This window comes from Oncorhynchus mykiss, chromosome 3, assembly GCF_057628025.1.
Source record: "Oncorhynchus mykiss isolate SJ-2025 chromosome 3, ASM5762802v1, whole genome shotgun sequence".
NCBI lineage: Eukaryota > Metazoa > Chordata > Actinopteri > Salmoniformes > Salmonidae > Oncorhynchus > Oncorhynchus mykiss.
In genome coordinates, this window is record NC_143024.1 from 78,620,354 (window position 1) to 78,639,482 (window position 19,129).

General features: G+C 48.1%; 1 protein-coding gene across 4 annotated transcripts; it reads left to right on the forward strand.

Annotated features, from left to right (window-relative positions):
* Nucleotides 1–2,386: 2,386 nt before the first annotated feature.
* On the forward strand, nt 2,387–16,771 carry LOC110520434 (immunoglobulin superfamily member 2). Of its 4 annotated transcripts, none has more exons than XM_090230722.1 (11): nt 2,387–2,664; nt 3,441–3,815; nt 4,021–4,437; nt 4,701–5,111; nt 5,964–6,353; nt 7,090–7,464; nt 7,564–7,956; nt 8,717–9,133; nt 14,443–14,841; nt 15,400–15,819; nt 15,927–16,771. In XM_090230722.1, the coding sequence occupies exons 1-11, from the start codon at nt 2,601–2,603 to the stop codon at nt 16,118–16,120; spliced, it is 3,855 nt and encodes a 1,284-aa protein (XP_090086848.1). In that variant the 5' UTR covers nt 2,387–2,600; the 3' UTR covers nt 16,121–16,771. The 4 variants fall into 4 exon arrangements, with proteins under 4 accessions (XP_090086848.1, XP_090086849.1, XP_090086850.1 ...); XM_090230723.1 differs by having other exon boundaries at nt 15,930–16,771; XM_090230724.1 differs by lacking the exon at nt 14,443–14,841.
* The last annotated feature ends 2,358 nt before the right edge of the window (nt 16,772–19,129 follow it).

Here is a 19,129-nt window from a genome sequence, read left to right on the forward strand (position 1 = left end):
CAGTGGCATATCAATGTACATGCGATTTCAAAAATCTCTTGGGGAGAATTGGCTTGTTTCATGCTGAGACACATTCGTAATCATAATACAGACAGGCATCGTTTCTCTGTAATATCAAATTATGCTGAGACAAGAATCAGAAGGCATAGAGAACACATGCACACATACACTACCAGCCAAAAGTTTGGACGCAACCAACTCGTTCAAGAGTCTCTTTATTTGTACTATTTTCTACATTGCAGAATAATAGTGAATTCATCAAAACTATGAAACAACACATATGGAATCATGTAGTAACCAAAAAAGTGTTAAACAAAACAAAATAGATTTATGATTTTAGATTCTTAAAAGTAGCCACCTTTTGCTTGATGACAGCTTTGCACACTCTTGGCATTCTCTCAACCAGCTTAATGAGGAATGCTGAGCACTTGTTGGCTGCTTTTCCTTCACTCTGCGATCCAACTCATCCCAAACCATCTCAATTGGGTTGAGGTCGGGGGATTGTGGAGGCCAGGTCATCTGATGCAGCACTCCATCACTCTCCTTGGTCAAATAGCCTTTACCCAACCTGGAGGTGTGTTTTGGGTCATTGTTCTGTTGAAAAACAAATGATAGTCCCACTAAGCGCAAACCAGATGGGATGGCGTATCGCTGCAGAATGCTGTGGTAGCCATGTTGGTTAAGTGTGCCTTGAATTCTAAATAAATCACTGTCAGTGTCACCAGCAAAGTACCCCCACACCATCACACCTCCTCCTCCATGCAGATTTTCAACAGTCTTGTAACGGTGGTCCTCTGACGAGGAGGAGTAGTAGGAAGGATCGGAGGACCAATGCGCAGCGTGGTAAGTGTCCATATAGTTTAATAAGAATAATGAACACTGAACAAAACAATAAACGATAATGTGAAATAACAAAACCGAAACAGTTCCGTGTGGAACAAACACTGACACGGAAAATAATCACCCACAACTCAAAAGTGAAACCAGGCTACCTAAGTATGGTTCTCAATCAGGAACAACGATTGACAGCTGCCTCTGATTGAGAACCATACCAGGCCAAACACAGAAATCCCAAATCATAGAAAAGGGAACATGGACAACCCACCCAACTCACACCCTGACCATACTAAAACAAAGACATAACAAAAGAACTAAGGTCAGAACGTGACAGGTCTAATGTCCATTGCTCGTGTTTCTTGGCCCAAGCAAGTCTCTTCTTATTATTGGTGTCCTTTAGTAGTGTTTTTTTTCTGCAATTCTGAACAGTTTATGTTGAGATGTGTCTGTTACTTGAGCTCTGTGAAGCATTTATTTGGGCTGCAATCTGAGGTGCATTTAACTCTAATGAACTTATCCTCTACAACAGAGGTAACTCTGGGTCTTCCTGTCCTGTGGCGGTCCTCATGAGAGACAGTTTCATCAAAGTGCTTGATGGTTTTTGCAACTGCACTTGAAGAAACTTTCAAAGTTCTTGAAATTATCCGGATGGATTGACCTTCATGTCTTAAAGTAATGATGGACTGTTGTTTCTCTTTGCTTATTTGAGCTGTTCTTGCCATATGGACTTTACCAAATAGGGCTATCTTCTGTATACCACCCCAACCTTGCCAAAACACAACTGACTGGCTCAAATGCATTAAGAAGGAAATTCACTTTTAACATTTTTAAATGCCAAGAGAGTGCAAGAGTGTGCAAAGATGTCATCAAGCCAAACTCAAACTTTGAAGAATCTCAAACATAAAGTTTTGATGTCTTCACTGGGGGTGACTGTTGGTTGGCAAAATGAAGAATAATACTTCACACGTTTAAGAACATTCTAGTGTTGTATGTAAAATACTTTTATTTAACTAGGTAAGTCATTTATCAACAAATTCATATTTACAATGACAGCCTAGGAACAGTGTGTTAACTGCAGAACAACAGATTTTTACCTTGTCAGCTCAGGGATTCGATCTAGCAACCTTCCGGTTACTGGCCTAACACTCTAACCACTATGCTACTTGCCGCCCCAATACAGTTTCATGTATTAATTTGCTGGGTGAAAATGAATTGAAATGTATTCCAGGTGACCACCTCATGAAGCTGGTTGAGAGAATGCCTAGAGTGTCATCATGGAAAAGGGTGGTTACTTTGAAGAATCTTAAATATAATGTTTTGATGTCTTCGCTATTATTCTACAATGTAGAAAATAGTAAAAAAATAAAGAAAAACCCTGGAATGAGTAGGTGTGTCCAAACTTTTGACTAGTACTCTACACATCATGCACATCATGTACACACTCTGCACATCATGTACACACACGCGCGCACGCACACTGACGCACACACACGCACACACATGCACACACATATGCAATCACACACACAGACACTATGTGTTTTTTTTCAGTTGCCAAGAAACCACAGCTCCTACTTCCTCCTAGTCTGTCTGCAGAAAGTATTCAAGAAAAGATCATAACACCACACATATTACCACAGACAGATACACAGACAGACAGACCGGAGGTGTCTGAGAGCAGATAACTGAAACTGGTGTGTAGTTGATACAGCCTTGTGTTTGGTGTGCAGTTTGGCCTAGCGTGTCGGTCAGTTAGGGGCAGGATGGGGTGTCTCCAGCCGTACATTACCAGTATCCTGTTCTTCCTGAGTGGACTCATCCAATGGGGTAAGAGGATCTTCAGGTCACCACACACACACCTCCAGTCCTACCCATGGGGGTGCCTGTTGGTTGGCAAAATGAGGAAGAACACTACACACATTTAAGAACATTCTAATGTTATATATAAAATGTGATACAGTTTCCTCTATTAATTTGCTGGGTGAAAAAATTATCTGCATAAAGGCACAAAAGGTTGTGCAAATTCTCGGTTCTGTTTGACCTGTTAATTATCAGTCCAAAGTATTGAGTTGCATTTTAGAGTCCTGGGGTCAGATGATGGGGGTGGACTGTTGAAATGGCCACAGTTCTATATCAGTGTTTCTAAAAGCTCCTCTCTTCATAGTTGGTCTACTGATGAAATGTTATGAAATACCGTTCGCGTGACAGAAAATGTCTACTTGGAATGAGTCACAATGTTTTTGATTTGATCAAACAAGCGCTATGAAAACAATTAATCTAACACAAACCCTGCCGATTGAAAATGATTTATTCCAAATTGCAACGTAACAGCAGTAATTACACCTTTTGATTAGCAGCACAATCAAACCTCCCCACAGCAGGTGTTAGTCTAAGAGATGGAGCTGTGGCTGTTTTCAAGCCATTACAATTGTCACATGACAGTTGCGATATGAATGCATTATTTATACTTTGTTGATGAGAGGCAGACAGTGCAGACTGCAATCATTCTAAAAAAGAGAGGTCATATTTGAAGCTAGATATAATTCTCTTTAAGTTAGTCTGAGAATATCATCTTCCTGTATTTACTTATGTTCTCCATCTAGGCGGGGCCAGGGTGCTTGTCGAGTTGCAGTCTGGCCCTCTGCATCGTGTGATTGGCTACCCTATCTCCATCTCCTGCAACGTGAGTGGCTTCTCTAACCCGTCGGCCCAGCAGGACTTCAGATTCTCAGTCTACAAGCCAGAAAAACCCACCCAGGAGATCCAGATCATCAGCACAGATGACAAAAACTATGCCATGGCGGTGTACGGTGCCCGCGTCAGGGAGGGTGTCATCACTCTGGAGCGCCTGTCAGTGACCTCGGTCCTTTTCCACGTGAAGAGTCTGGTGGATGGGGACGAGGGAGAGTATGAGTGCCACACCCCAAACTCAGAAGCTGTATATGACGGGACATACAACGCAAAGACCACATTGAAGGGTAATGTTTTTTTTCTTACTTATTCATCTAATTTTGCCTAAATGACAATGCCTTCTGTGGTTGCTGTATGTGTATCATTAACAAGCCATTATTTGAAATAACTCTGGACTTATCACGTAGTGATTTGTCTACCAGATATACTGTATCAGTCAATCAGAACCATACTGTAGTGTTGATGTCCATCCCTCAAATCCTGTTTCCATAGTGATTGGGGACACCCTGACCGCCTCCTCCACTGGCCCCGCCTCCTTTAGCCTATCAGAGGGTGACGACCTAACCCTGCAATGTCTCGCCTCCAGCAACACCTTCCAGCACACCCACCTGTCCATCACCTGGTATCACCATGGAGACAGGGAAGCCTCACCCCACCCCATCATCTCTCTGGACCGTGATTTGAAGGTGAGTCCGGGTCAGCGGTTTGAGGGTCGATACCAGGCAGGGTTCATTGTTTTGGACAAGCTGGAGGAGGCCACCTACAGGCTGAAGATGGCCAGGATTGAGCTGTCCGATGCAGGGAGGATCTCCTGCCAGGCCCAGGAGTGGATCCAAGACCCAGACCGGAGCTGGTACCCAATCGCCCAAAAAGACACACAGCCAACCACTTTGGAGGTCAAAGCCATAGGTGAGAAACACCTTAGTGTTTTTTTGCTTCCCATCCTGAGTCTTAGCCCAAATTGTGTTTACACAGCCATCAAATATTTGGGTGATTGTTCTGGGTTATGAGGACTTATGGCTTAAGAGGACTTACGCCCATTCACTCTTTTGTCTTATTTTCTGTAAGTAAATGCTGAGATGGGGTTTCCTGTGTCTCAGAGGTGATTATGAGGGCTGAGTTTACTGTATGTCTAAGAGATTATTGTGAGTTATTTCCTGTCTTTCTCTCAGTGGTGGCTCCAGACCAGGGCTCTAGTTCTATGGTGGTGAGTATGACCGTGCACAAAACACACCTTCAAGAGGGGGAGGAGCTATCCTTGCAGTGCATTGTGAACACACAGGGCCCGGTGGGTCAGTTCTTCTCAGTGGCCTGGGTCAAGGACAACCAGGAGCTGGCCCATATTGGGCCCACGGGGGTCCTGTCTGTGGGGCCGAAGTATGGGGGGCGAGAGAGAGGGGGTGAGCTGAGAGCTGTGCGAACGAGGGAGAAGACACACCTGCTCACTCTGCAACCTGTCAGAACCCAGGACCAGGGAGTGTACCACTGCAGGGCCTGGCCAGAGGAGAGGGATGGGAACGGGGTCTTCACACAGGGATCCACCCAGGACTCCACCACAGAGACTATCACCATCACAGCTACAGGTGAGTGATATGACACCAAGCCAATCAGAAGCAAGGCTACAGGTGTGTAAGCAAGTAAGAAGCCAATCCAAGTCAGAGCTACATTTTTACGCTTACATTTTAGTAATTTGGCAGACGCTCTGTGATCAGAGACCTGGATGGGAGTTGCAGTGAGATTAGTAGGCGAGCAGCCTCTAGTATTGCCTGCCCTGTGAGTTGGAGGGGACTGGGAAAGGGTGAGGTCAAAAGAGGCGAGGGAAAAGAGAGAGTTGGAAAGAAATGAATCGAAGGCAGATGTCGGGAGGTTGAAGTCTCCAAGTACAAAGATCAGTGAGCCATCGTCAGGACATTAGCTTATCAAGGTGTCAAGCTCATTGAGGAGCTCTCCAATGGCACTTGGTGGGCGATAGATGACAATAATATTAAGCTTGAGTGGACAAGTGACAGTGACAGCATGGAATTCAAATGAGGAGATGGACAGGTGAGAGAGGGAGAAAAGAGAAAATCTCCACTTAGGAGAAATGAGTAGACCTGTACCACCACCGCGACGACCAGATGCTGTCGGACTATGAGAGAAAACATTGTCAGATGAAGAAAGAGCAGCTGGGTCATTAAGATGAGTCATCAAGCACTGAGTCAGAGCCAGAGCAAAATTGTAGGTGCTTCATCAGCTTTCCATGTGGTTGCTACACCAAGCAACAACAGGGGGTGAGATCCTCAATAAGTTCAGTTTGTGCATTGACCTGGCTCTGAAAACAGTTATTACATATGTACAACACACACACGCACTCATCACACACACACTCATCACACACACACACACTTATCACACACTCATCACATACTCAGCACCTTCTTTTTGTCTGTCCTCAGAAAGTGGTTTGACTGTTGCCATGGAGACCCAACAGGTGAGTGTTGACGAAGGGGATGCGCTACAACTCACCTGTAGAGTGAGCGGTGTCAAGGGTCAGCTCTCTATCACCTGGCAACACAGATCAGCCTCAATGGCAACAGGCCCCTTCAGTGATGTCATCAGCCTGAGCCGTGTGGGTGTGATGGAACTGGGGGCAGAGTTTGGGAAGCGTAATGTTCGTACAATGCGTCCCATGGCAGACATATTCACCCTGGAGCTGGGTGAGGTCACGCCCTCTGACGCAGGAGCCTATCAGTGCACCGTCTCTGAGTGGACCACGGAAGCCAACGGCAACGGCAAGAAAACTCACAGCCAATCACAGGACTGCAGCGTAGAGGTTCATCATGTGGGTAAGAGCACTTTCTGCATCGTGGTGCTAGAGGCGTCACTACAGGCCCGGGTTCAATCCAAGGCTATGTCGCAGCCGGCCACGACCGGAAGACCCATGAAGCGGCTCACAATTGGCCCAGCGTTGTCCGGGTTATTGGTTTGGCCGGCCGGGATGAGAGAGAGAGGTCATAGCCATGGGAAGTAGGGTTGTTGAGGGTGCTACAGCACCACCTAAAAAAACAGAATAAAAAACAAATGTGCGCTGGGCCTACTAGTCCTGTATTAACAGACCTATATAACAGTCTGTAATGAGGGCACCCTCACCCCCAAACTACTTCCTGCGGCTATTTGGGGAAAGGGAGAGGGAGAGATTCAAAGTTGACAAACATAACATAAAAATTCTAACGAAATGTTTGCTTGCCTCGTTGATGTCCATGAATATTTAATTTAACCCAGCACAAATATTTATTCTTCAAAGTGTTGGTAAAGATCAACTGAGCAAGAAGCATGAGGTAGGCTTTCAGCTCCCACATTATCTATGTAGAGATCAATAACTTTATACTTGATGACTGATCTCTCACATCAGATAGATTGATTAAATGTTTTTGCAGATGACCATGTTCTCCTTATCCTCACAGCCACTGTTAGAGTTTGGTCCTAAGAGGCCTGATAGTTGTTATCAGTGATATCTCATCATTGTCATCTCAGTGGTATCTCATCATTGTCATCAGTGATATCTCATCATTTTCCTTGTAGAGTCTCTGCTGAGTGTGTACCTGAGTAGTCGTGGTGTCCAGGTGACAGTGGGGGGTGAGGTGGAGCTGGTGTGTCGGGTTCAAGGGCCCTCCCTCCCGGTTACTGTAACGTGGAGCCTGCAGCGTGAAGGGCAGTCTGCCCCAGACAACATCCTGACCCTGTCGTACACTGGTGACATCACCTGGAGTGGCGACCAGAGCAACTACCAGTTGAGGGCGACCACAGGGAAGAAGGAAGTGCGTTACTACCTCCGCATCATCAAAGCGAGCCACAAGGAGGCTGGGCGCTACCAGTGTGTGATCTCAGTGTTCCTGCAAGGGAGGCACAGGAAGCCACAGAACTCCAACGCTCTGGGTGTGCTGGTCCAGAATCCAAGTAGGTCAGGTCAACAGGTCAACCTGGGGTTAGAGTTAGGGTCTCAGCCTCCATCACGCTTTCTTTATTTATCTGTCTTTCTCTCTCTCCCTCTTCCAGAGGGTGTACTCACCTTGTCCTCTAGCTCCTCCCCTCTGGATAAGAGTGTCAAGACAGACATACAGATGGAATGCTTCGTAGCCAAAGCAACCTCTAACTCATCCCGCTTCGCTGTCAGCTGGTTGGCCCAGAAGAACGGGGAGGGGAACAAGACGGTCCTCAGCTCAGACCGTGATGCTGTGATAACGCTAGGGCTGGGATTAGGCACAGAACAGCGAATCAGCATGAGAAGACGTGAGGGGCGGAGCTTTGAGCTGACCATTCGACAGGCCCGTAGCTGGGACAATGGGATGTACTACTGCGTGGTGGAGGAGTGGCTACAGGATCCTCACGGCCAATGGTACAAGCTCCCGCCCTCTTCTGCAGCCATGGAACTCCGCCTAAAAGAGACAGGTGAGTTACTCCGATTACTGCAGGTTAGGATATGGACCTGAACTGTACTGATTTGTACTGTACTGATTTATATGGTACTGATTTGTACTGTACTGATTTGTACGGTACTGATTTGTACGGTACTGATTTGTACTGTACTGATTTGTATGGTACTGATTTGTACGGTACTGATTTGTACGGTACTGATTTGTACTGTACTGATTTGTACGGTAATGATTTGTACTGTACTGATTTGTACTGTACTGATTTGTACGGTACTGATTTGTACTGTACTGATTTGTACGGTACTGATTTGTACGGTACTGATTTGTATGGTACTGATTTGTACGGTACTGATTTGTACGGTACTGATTTATATGGTACTGATTTGTACGGTACTGATTTGTACGGTACTGATTTGTACGGTACTGATTTGTACTGTACTGATTTGTACGGTACTGATTTGTACGGTACTGATTTGTATGGTACTGATTTGTACGGTACTGATTTGTACGGTACTGATTTGAACGGTACTGATTTGTACGGTACTGATTTGTACGGTACTGATTTGTACTGTACTGATTTGCTGAATTGGCCTGCTTGCCCAAATTTTTTTATTGAATGATTGTTTACGGTCCTTTCCCTGCTTTCTCTCTCATTCTTTCTTTCTTTCTTTCTTTCTTTCTTTCTTTCTCCCCCTCACCCTCTCCCTGCTTCCTCTCTCATTCTTCCTTTCTTTCCCCGCCCCCCCCCCCCCCCCCTCTCTCTCTCTCTCTCCCAGTGAGTGACCTCAGTGTGGATAAGACAAAACAGGAGACAGAGGTCAGAGAGGGGGAGGGAGTGGAGCTAACTTGCACTTTGACCTCTGGTGCTTCTGACCCCACCTCACTCTACGCCCTCACCTGGTTCTACTTGAAGCGTGGCTCCTCCTCCTCTTCCAGAGTTCCTCTTGTAATTCTGGGTCGTGACGGCTTACTGAAGTACCCAGGTTACAAGTGGCTCCAAGACCAGAAGGGGAGGCTGATCTTCTCCAGGCCCACTCATGGTACCTTTCTGCTGGGTCTGCAGAGAGCTCTTCAGGGTGACAGTGGAGTCTATCAGTGCCAAGTGGACCAGTACAAGCTCAATCATGAGGGCATCTGGGAACAGACTGCTTCAGACCAATCAGGCACAGCTGACCTCACAGTAAAACCAATAGGTAAGTATGATGATTATGATAATGGTAGTCATCTGATTTCCATCTCAACTCATCTATGTGTCCGTGTGAACATGTACACTGTGTTTTTGTCTATGATTGTCTGACTGTGTGTAACGGTCTGAGTGAAGTGGGTGAGGAGTCAGGCGCAGGAAGCAGAGAGTTCAGGGGAGTGCTATTTTAATGCACTGAATAAACGCTGAACATAAGCCAACCCTCACAAAAACACAGGGCGTACTGAACAAACAAATGCCCCAAACAGGGGGACTTAAACTGTCCAGGGAAAAACCCACAAAATGGGAAACCACAAAACCCAATAGACGTGCACACAAGTACACCAAACAGACGATCACAATAATTAATCCCGCACAAGGAACCCTGCGGGCCGGCTGACTAATAAAGCCTACTACCTAACTCAAAACAGGTGCACACAATCAACACATAAGGAGGGGGAGGAAATAATCAGTAGCAGCTAGTAGGCCGGCGACGACGACCGCCGAGCGCCACCCGAACGGGAAGGGGAGTGTCCTTCGGTCGGAGTCGTGACAGTACCCCCCCCTTGACGCGTGGCTCCCGCAGCGCGCCGACACCGGCCTCGAGGTCGACCCGGAGGACGAGGCGCAGGGCGATCCGGATGGAGGCGATGGAAATCCCTCAACATTGACGGATCCAAAATGTCCCTGGTGGGTACCCAGCACCTCTCCTCCGGACCGTACCCCTCCCAGTCCACGAGGTACTGCAGGCCCCTCACCCGGCGTCTCGAGTCCAGAATGGCCCGTATCGTATACGCCGGGGACCCCTCGATGTCCAGAGGGGGAGGAGGGACCTCCAGCACCTCACCGTCCTGTAGGGGACCAGCTACCACCGGCCTGAGGAGAGACACATGAAACGAGGGGTTAATACGATAATAGGAAGGGAGTTGTAATCGATAACACACCTCGTTTATTCTCCTCAGGACTTTGAACGGCCCTACACACTGCGGCCCAAGCTTCCGGCAGGGCACGCGGAGGGGTAGGTTTCGGGTCGAGAGCCAGACCCTGTCCCCTGGTACAAACACGGGGGCCTCACTGCGGTGGTGGTCAGCACTCTTTTTCTGCCGTCCACTAGCCTGTTGAAGGGATTCCTGGACGGCCCTCCAGGTTTCTTTGGAGCGCTGCACCCATTCCTCCACCGCAGGAGCCTCGGTCTGGCTCGGATGCCACGGTGCCAGGACCGGCTGGTACCCCAACACACACTGAAAGGGGGACACATTAGTAGAGGAGTGGCGTAATGAGTTCTGGGCCATTTCCGCCCAGGGGATGTATCTCGCCCACTCCCCTGGCCGGTCCTGGCAGTACGACCGCAGAAACCTACCCACCTCCTGGTTTACTCTCTCCACCTGCCCATTACTTTCAGGGTGATAACCGGAGGTCAGGCTGACCGAGATCCCCAGACGCTCCATGAACGCCCTCCATACTCGGGACGTGAACTGGGGACCCCGATCAGAAACGATGTCCTCCGGCACCCCGTAGTGCCGGAAGACATGGGTGAATAATGCCTCCGCAGTCTGTAGGGCTGTTGGGATACCGGGCAACGGGAGGAGACGGCAGGACTTAGAGAACCGATCCACAATCACCAGAACCGTGGTGTTGCCCTGAGACAGGGGAAGGTCGGTCAGGAAATCTACGGATAGATGTGACCATGGCCGTTGTGGAACGGGGAGGGGTTGTAACTTCCCTCTAGGAAGGTGCCTAGGAGCCTTACTCTGGGCGCATACCGAACAGGAGGAGACATAAACCTTAACGTCCCTAGCCAAGGTAGGCCACCAATACCTCCCCCGAAGGCTCCCTACTGTCCTCCTCACCCCAGGGTGACCCGAGGAGGGTAGGACGTGAGCCCACCGAATCAGTTGGTCCCGAACACCAAGCGGCACGTACCTCCGCCCCGCCAGACACTGAGGAGGCGCTGGTTCAGCCCGTAACGCCCGCTCGATGTCCGAGTCCACCTCCCACACCACCGGTGCCATCAGCTTTGAGGCCGGAAGGATGGGAGTAGGTTCGGTGGACCTATCCTCCGTGTCGTAAAAGCGGGACAGTGCGTCCGCCTTCACGTTCTGGGAGCCTGGTCTATATGATAAAGTGAACCGGAATCGGGTGAAGAACATGGCCCACCTTGCCTGCCGCGGGTTCAGTCTCCTAGCTGCCCGAATATACTCCAGATTTTGGTGGTCGGTCCAGATGAGAAAGGGGTGCTTAGCCCCCTCAAGCCAGTGTCTCCACACCTTCAGAGCCCTGACCACCGCTAACAACTCCCGGTCCCCCACATCATAGTTACGCTCCGCTGGGCTGAGCTTACTCGAGAAGAAAGCGCAGGGGCGGAGTTTTGGTGGCGTACCCGAGCGCTGTGATAGCACGGCACCCACCCCAGCCTCGGACGCGTCCACCTCCACTATGAATGCTAGAGAGGGGTCCGGATGCGCCAACACAGGTGCATCCGTGAACAGCACCTTCAACCTGTTGAAAGCTCTGTCCGCCTCTGCTGACCACTGCAACCGCACCGGGCCCCCCTTTAGCAGTGAGGTAATTGGAGCCGCTACCTGGCCAAAACCCCGGATAAACCTCCGGTAGTAGTTGGAAAAACCCAAAAACCGCTGCACCTCTTTTACCGTGGTTGGAGTCGGCCAATTACGCACGGCCTTACTGCGGTCACCCTCCATCTCCACCCCCGAGGTGGAAATGCGATAACCCAGAAAGGAGACGGCTCGTTTGGAGAACACACACTTCTCAGCCTTGACGTAGAGGTCATGCTCCAGCAGTCTACCAAGCACCTTGCGTACCAGAGACACATGCGCGGCGTGAGTGGCTGAGTAGATCAGAATGTCATCGATATAAACAACCACTCCCTGCCCGTGCAGGTCCCTGAGAATATCGTCTACAAAGGATTGAAAAATGGCTGGAGCATTTTTTAACCCATACGGCATGACGCAGTACTCATAGTGGCCCGATGTGGTACTAAATGCGGTTTTCCACTCGTCTCCCTTCCGAATACGCACCAGGCTATACGCGCTCCTGAGATCCAATTTTGTGAAGAACTGCGCTCCCTGAAAGGATTCCACTGCCGTAGCAATGACAGGTAGTGGGTAGCTGAACCCCACTGTGATGGCATTTAGACCTCTATAATCAATACAAGGACGCAAACCTCCCTCCTTTTTCTTCACAAAAAAGAAACTCGAGGAGACGGGTGAAATGGAGGACCGAATGTACCCCTGTCCCAGAGACTCCGTGATATATGTCTCCATAGCCAACGTCTCCTCTTGGGACAATGGGTACACGTGACTCTTGGGAAGCGCAGCGTTTACCTGGAGATCTATCGCACAATCTCTTCCTGGTCGATGTGGTGGTAATTTAGTCGCCTTCTTTTTACTAAAAGCGATTGCCAAATCGGCATACTCGGGGGGAATGCACACTGTGGGACCCTGATCTGGACTTTCCACCGAGGTGGCACCGACGGAAACTCCCAGACACCTTCCAGAACACTCCTCTGACCACCCCTTGAGAACCCCCTGTCTCCACAAAATTTTAGGATTGTGCCGGGCCAGCCAGGGAATCCCCAACACCACTGGAAACGCAGGCGAATCAATAATATAGAGACTGATACGCTCCCTATGGTTCCCCTGCGTTACCATGTCCAGTGGGATTGTGGTCTCCCTGACCACCCCTGACCCTAATGGCCGGCTATCTAGGGAGTGCACGGGAAAGGGAGAATCTATCGGCACAAGCGGAACACCTAATTTAATAGCTAGTCCGCGATCCATAAAGTTCCCAGCTGCGCCTGAATCGACTAGCGCCCTATGCTGGGAAGAGGGGAAAAATTTAAGGAAAAAAATCAAGACAAACATGTGACCAACAGGGGGTTCTGGGTGAGTTTGGTGCTGACTCACCTGGGGTGATCGAGAAATGTTCCGCCTACCATCTCGACTCCCAGACGGACCCCCCCAGCACCGATCGGCCGTGTGTCCTCTCCGACCACAGTTGGTGCAGAGGGAGCCTCCTCCTCCGGTACCCCTCGGCAAAGCCCCTCCCAACTCCATCGTAACAGGAGTGGAGGTGCTGGGTGGTGGAACACACAGGACCCTCTCCGAACGCCCGCGGGCCGCCAGCAGATTGTCCAGTCGGATGGACATGTCAATTAGCTCATCCAAGGAAAGAGCGGTGTCCCGACACGCTAGCTCCCTGCGGACGTCCTCCCGGAGACTACACCTGTAGTGGTCGATAAGGGCCCTGTCGTTCCACCCGGATCCTGCTGCCAAGGTACGGAACTCCAACGCGTAATCCTGGGCGCTCCTTTTCTCCTGCCGGAGATGGAATAGTCGTTCTCCCGCCGCTCGGCCATCTGGAGGATGGTCAAACACGGCGCGGAAACGGCGAGAAAACTCGGGGTAGTGCTCCTTCGCTGAGTCTGGGCCGTTCCAAACTGCATTTGCCCACTCCAGAGCACGACCCGTGAGGCAGGAGATGAGGACACTCACCCTCTCCGCTCCCGAGGGAGTAGGTCTGACGGTGGCCAGGTACAGTTCTAGCTGGAGTAAGAACCCCTGGCACCCTGCTGCCGCTCCATCATAGACCCTTGGAAGCGTAAGACGGAGGGTGCTGGAGTCGGGAGATGGGGAGTCCTGAGGAGGGGGGGCCGAAGGTGGAGAGAGGGGACCGCATCTCTCCCATCGGTCCATTCTCTCCATCACCAGATCCATCGCCGTTCCGATCCGATGGAGAACGGTGGTGTGATGTAGAACCCTCTCTTCCATCGATGGGAGGGGAGTGGCTGTTGCTCCTGCTGACTCCATTCCAGGCGGGTGCGGGATTCTGTAACGGTCTGAGTGAAGTGGGTGAGGAGTCAGGCGCAGGAAGCAGAGAGTTCAGGGGAGTGCTATTTTAATGCACTGAATAAACGCTGAACATAAGCCAACCCTCACAAAAACACAGGGCGTACTGAACAAACAAATGCCCCAAACAGGGGGACTTAAACTGTCCAGGGAAAAACCCACAAAATGGGAAACCACAAAACCCAATAGACGTGCACACAAGTACACCAAACAGACGATCACAATAATTAATCCCGCACAAGGAACCCTGCGGGCCGGCTGACTAATAAAGCCTACTACCTAACTCAAAACAGGTGCACACAATCAACACATAAGGAGGGGGAGGAAATAATCAGTAGCAGCTAGTAGGCCGGCGACGACGACCGCCGAGCGCCACCCGAACGGGAAGGGGAGTGTCCTTCGGTCGGAGTCGTGACACTGTGTGGACTCTCCCTCTATCTCCCTCTCCCAGAGAGTGTACTCACATTGTCCTCTAGTCCCTCCCCTCTGGATCAGAGTGTCAACACAGACATACAGATGGAATGCTCCGTCGTCAAGCCAACCGCTAACTCCTCCCTCTTCGCTGTCATCTGGTTGGCTCAGAAGAAGGGGGAGGGGAACCAGACCATCCTTCACTCATACCATGACGCCGTGGTAACGGTAGGCCAAGGTGCGGGATTAGGTGGTGAACAGCGAATCAGCATGAGGAGACGTGAAGGTCAACGCTTCGAGCTGACCATTCGACAGGCACGTAGCTGGGATAGTGGGATGTACTACTGCGTGGTGGAGGAGTGGCTACAGGATCCTCTTGGTCGATGGTACAAGCTCCTGCCCTCTTCTGCCGCCATGGAACTCCGTGTACTCCAGACAGGTGTGTTATCCGGTCATGGCTAGAAGGGATATTTTAATTTTTTTTGCAGTTTAGCTAACCCTAACACTCTTCCTAACCTTAACCTAGTTTTCCTAACCTGCTGCTCGAATTCTCCTAACCTGCAGCGTAAGTTCTCCTAACCTGCTACAAAAAGTCAAATCGGACAAAAGCTGAATTCCATCTATGTCAAAACCGAGTTACCCTGATAACAAAGCAAGGCAATGCTGCATTGGTAAAAGGACATGGATCTGCAATGTATATCACATCTATAGAGTATCTTGTTGTGCTGATTTGCAGTTTCTCTGACTTTCTCTTCAATTCAATTCAAGGGGCTTTATTGGTATGGGAAACATATGTTAACATTGCCAAAGCAAGTGAAGTAGATAATATACAAAAGTGAAATAAACAATGCAAATGAACAGTAAACATTACACTCACAGAAGTTCCAAAAAGAATAAAGACATTACAAATGTCATATTATGTACATATACAGTGTTGTAACAATGTACAAATATCTGACCCCGCCTCTCTCTCTTTCTGTCTCTCTCTCTGTCCCAGTGACTGACCTCAGTGTTAACCAGACAGATCTGGAGATGGAGGTCAAAGAGGGGGAGGGGGCAGAGTTGACCTGTGCCTTGACCTCAGGTGACCCCGCCTCTCTCTACTCTCTCACCTGGTTCTACATGAGGCGTGGCTCCTCCTCCTCTCTCAGGGTTCCTCTAGTGATTCTGGGCCATGATGGTGTCCTGAAGTACCCTGAGGACCAGGACAACCAAGGGCTCCAGGACCAGAAGGGGAGGCTGATCTTCTCCAGGCCCACCCGTGGTACCTTTCTGCTGGGTCTGCAGAGAGCTCTTCAGGGTGACAGTGGAGTCTACCAGTGTCAAGTGGACCAGTACAAGCTCATTCATAGCAACTGGGAATTAAGCGCCACCAACCAATCAGGAACAACCAACCTCACTGTACGACGACCAATAGGTATGATGTCATCACTTATGAGTCCATGACATCTGACTGTACAAATACAACTGAATCAGAATGTGTTGTCTTTATTTCTCACCTTCTTCTGTTCTCTCCTTCCCCAGAAGATGTGTCTGAGTTGCTGTCTGAACGAGGATTCGTTACTGAATTAGTTCTAGGCATCTTCATCCCTCTTGTCTGTATCCTGGCGATTCTTGTCGTGGTGCTGTCAATCAAGCTGAAGCGGCAGGGCTCAGCTGGAAACAAGAAACAGGCCAAATCTCTGTGGCTGGAGTTTAATCCACGCCCAGAAGACTGAGCACATGGGAGAGGAGAGAAGTGAAACAGAGAGAGGATGCGTAGATGAGAGGAAGAGTACATCAGTGAGGAGAAGACATGAGGAGAGAAAAGGAGAGGATGTGGGATGGGGAGGAGGATACGTGAGAGAACAGGAAAGGAGATAGGGGGAGAGGGCAGAATGAGCTTTTTTTTAAAAATGTTAATGTGGTTGATTTTTGGATCCAAGCATGCTTTTTACTTGTTTACAAATAGGATTTACAGTTGCACACATTTTCTAGAACTTGAAATGTACATTGGCACTGCTTTAACTTTGAGACAACTTTTTTCAAACTTAGTTTTACATCCGTATTCTCTGATGACTCAAAGCTCAAAGGATCATGTCTGATCATTGTTTGTATGAATGAGTTTTTCGCAAATATTATCTTTGTGAATTGTTGAAAGATATTCTGCCATGTTCTGTACTTATTTGTAGCGTTTTATTTCTTCACTTGTTTGAGTTGGGACTGCTTACGAGACTTTTAAAACACTTCTGAAGGAACTCTGAGAAAGACTTTATGGTATCACAAACATTTTACATGAAGAGGTGAATAAAGCGCTGCTCTCAGACATGTATCATTTGCAAAGTTGCTGGTGTATTATCTGGTTTGTAATAAATAGAGTATTAGCACATGATTGATCTTCTTGGCTTTCTAACTCTGTCAGCATGGGACTGTGTGGAAAACTACCTCTTTGTCTCGTGTGGATGTGAATGTGGTGGTTTATGTCACCTCTCTCCTTGTCATATGTGAAACATATTGACTGCCCGTTAAACAGGAAGTAATTGCGTCTCTACCCTGTAAAGAGGAAGCATCTGTGGTCCTGCTGAGTTCTGCTGAGCTCTGAAAGGCCCAGTCATCTCTGGTCCTGCGGTCTGAATGTCATCTATGTAGGTCAGAGCAGTCACACTGCGAAGAGAACGGAAACCTTCACACACGCACAGTAGTGTATTACCAAGTATACATTATCGGAAGCTTTTCATCAGTGAATGTTCCATCTCTGCTCTGCCTTGGCCATTGGGAAGTGGGCTGTGCATGTATGCGAGACATGACAAAAGTTGTGGTTATGGCTGCCTCGTTATGTATACACTGGTTCTCAGTGAAACAGCTCACTCTAGTGGAAACTGTGTGCAGTGGCACAGAGAGTTGCTTTACTGTAATCAGTCTTTATATTCATTTATAATAGTTTGTAGTAGTAACACTATTCTACTATTATGATTTATATGTGAATAAACCAATCACTTTATAATATATACTATATTAGGAACATGGTGCTAGGAGCATATTCTAAATATTTTGCACTAAACCTGAGAGATGTCTACACATTGCTTGTGGTATTGCATGTACCACCCCGAGAGGGATGCTGTGTGTGTGTGTCTGTGTTTCAGAGAGTGCTGAGTCTTCTAGCAGATGTTGCTCCTTCACAATGGAATGCTGGCGGTACTGAACATTGCCTACAGAGGAAGAGTGTCAGCATGGGACTGCTCTCCTTTCTACCTTCATCTCGCTCTCTATTGCTTTCTCTCTCTTTCTCCTCTCTGCATTCAGCCTATCAATGATTAACACAGCCCATCTGTGGGGGAGTTTGCGAGAGAATAGACTCCATCACTTACTGCTCTCGCACCTTTGAGCAAAAGGACTCGGACAACAGGCTCCTTCCTACATTACAAGAGATGTTCCTGGCAAATCAACTGATGGTGTACCAGCTGTGGACAGTCTGTAAAAAACACTGGGGTCACAGTGTAAGGGGAAACAGTACGGTGTACAGCCTATTAAAAGATGTGACAATGTAGAGTAGGAATGTATGATAAGAAGCTGTGAATAGATTGTCAAGTGTTGAGAGGTGAGAATGTACATTATAAACTGGGTGGTTCGTGCCCTGAATGCTGATTGGCTGACAGCTGTAAATCAAACCGTGTACCAGGGGTATGACAAAACTTATTTTTACTGCTGTAATTACATTGGTAACCAGTTCATAATAGCAATAAGGCACCTCAGGGTTTTGTGATATATGGCCAATATTCCACGGCTAAGGGCTGTATCCAGGCACTCCACGTTGTGTTGTGCTGAAGAAAAGCCCTTAGCTGTGGTATATTGGCAATATACCACACCTCCTCTGGCCTTATTGCTTAAATTGAACACACAATCTTCAACTTACAGATACATGTTTTGGCTCTACAGTAGGTTTGTGTGTCTGGATCTTGTTAAATCCCCCATCGGTCCACAGCGCAGTAGAATACCAAGGGGAGATTCTTCAAAAGAAAAACACTCTTAACTCTCCCTTTCAACACTTCTGCCCACTCGCGTTGCTATGGCAGCGCTGACAGTGCAAACAATGCACAAACCGTTTTTCAGAGTTCGTCAGTCAATCGCGTGTCATTGTGTGTGTGTGTGTGTGTGTGTGTGTGTGTGTGTGTGTTCATCCAGAATCCTGTGTCAGGGCTGATCAAACTATTAATTTGTTCCTGCGTGGAAGATAGAGGAGATTAATCAGTATATCAGGTGCAAATTGGTTGTATTTATTTAACAGTGCAGATGAAAATTGGATCCAGTTGTATTTACATAATATACAAATGTAGAAAAAATATGAAGAAATTATTATCTTGCAAAAATAATACACTTGGTTGACATAAAAACATACCAGGCCAAAGCAATACTAGACTCTATCAATTCGAGGAAACAGACAAAACGCCTCCAATTAATCAACAATGCATTTACATGCAACAGAAATTATTAATCCAAAAATAGATTAAAAAACAATTATTTTTATTGTTAAACTTGACTGTATAAATGTATAGTGTTAACCAGCTTGCTAGAGTGGACAAGTTAGTTGGTCCTGCTGTTGGACGTACCACGTGCTCACGTATCACCACTATAAAAATCCTGCATTTGGGAAGGAAATAAAGAGCATTTGGGATGCACACAAACACACACACACTTTCAAGCAACACCAAATAGTAGTAGTTTGAGTAGCGTGCAGCATTAAATGTAGG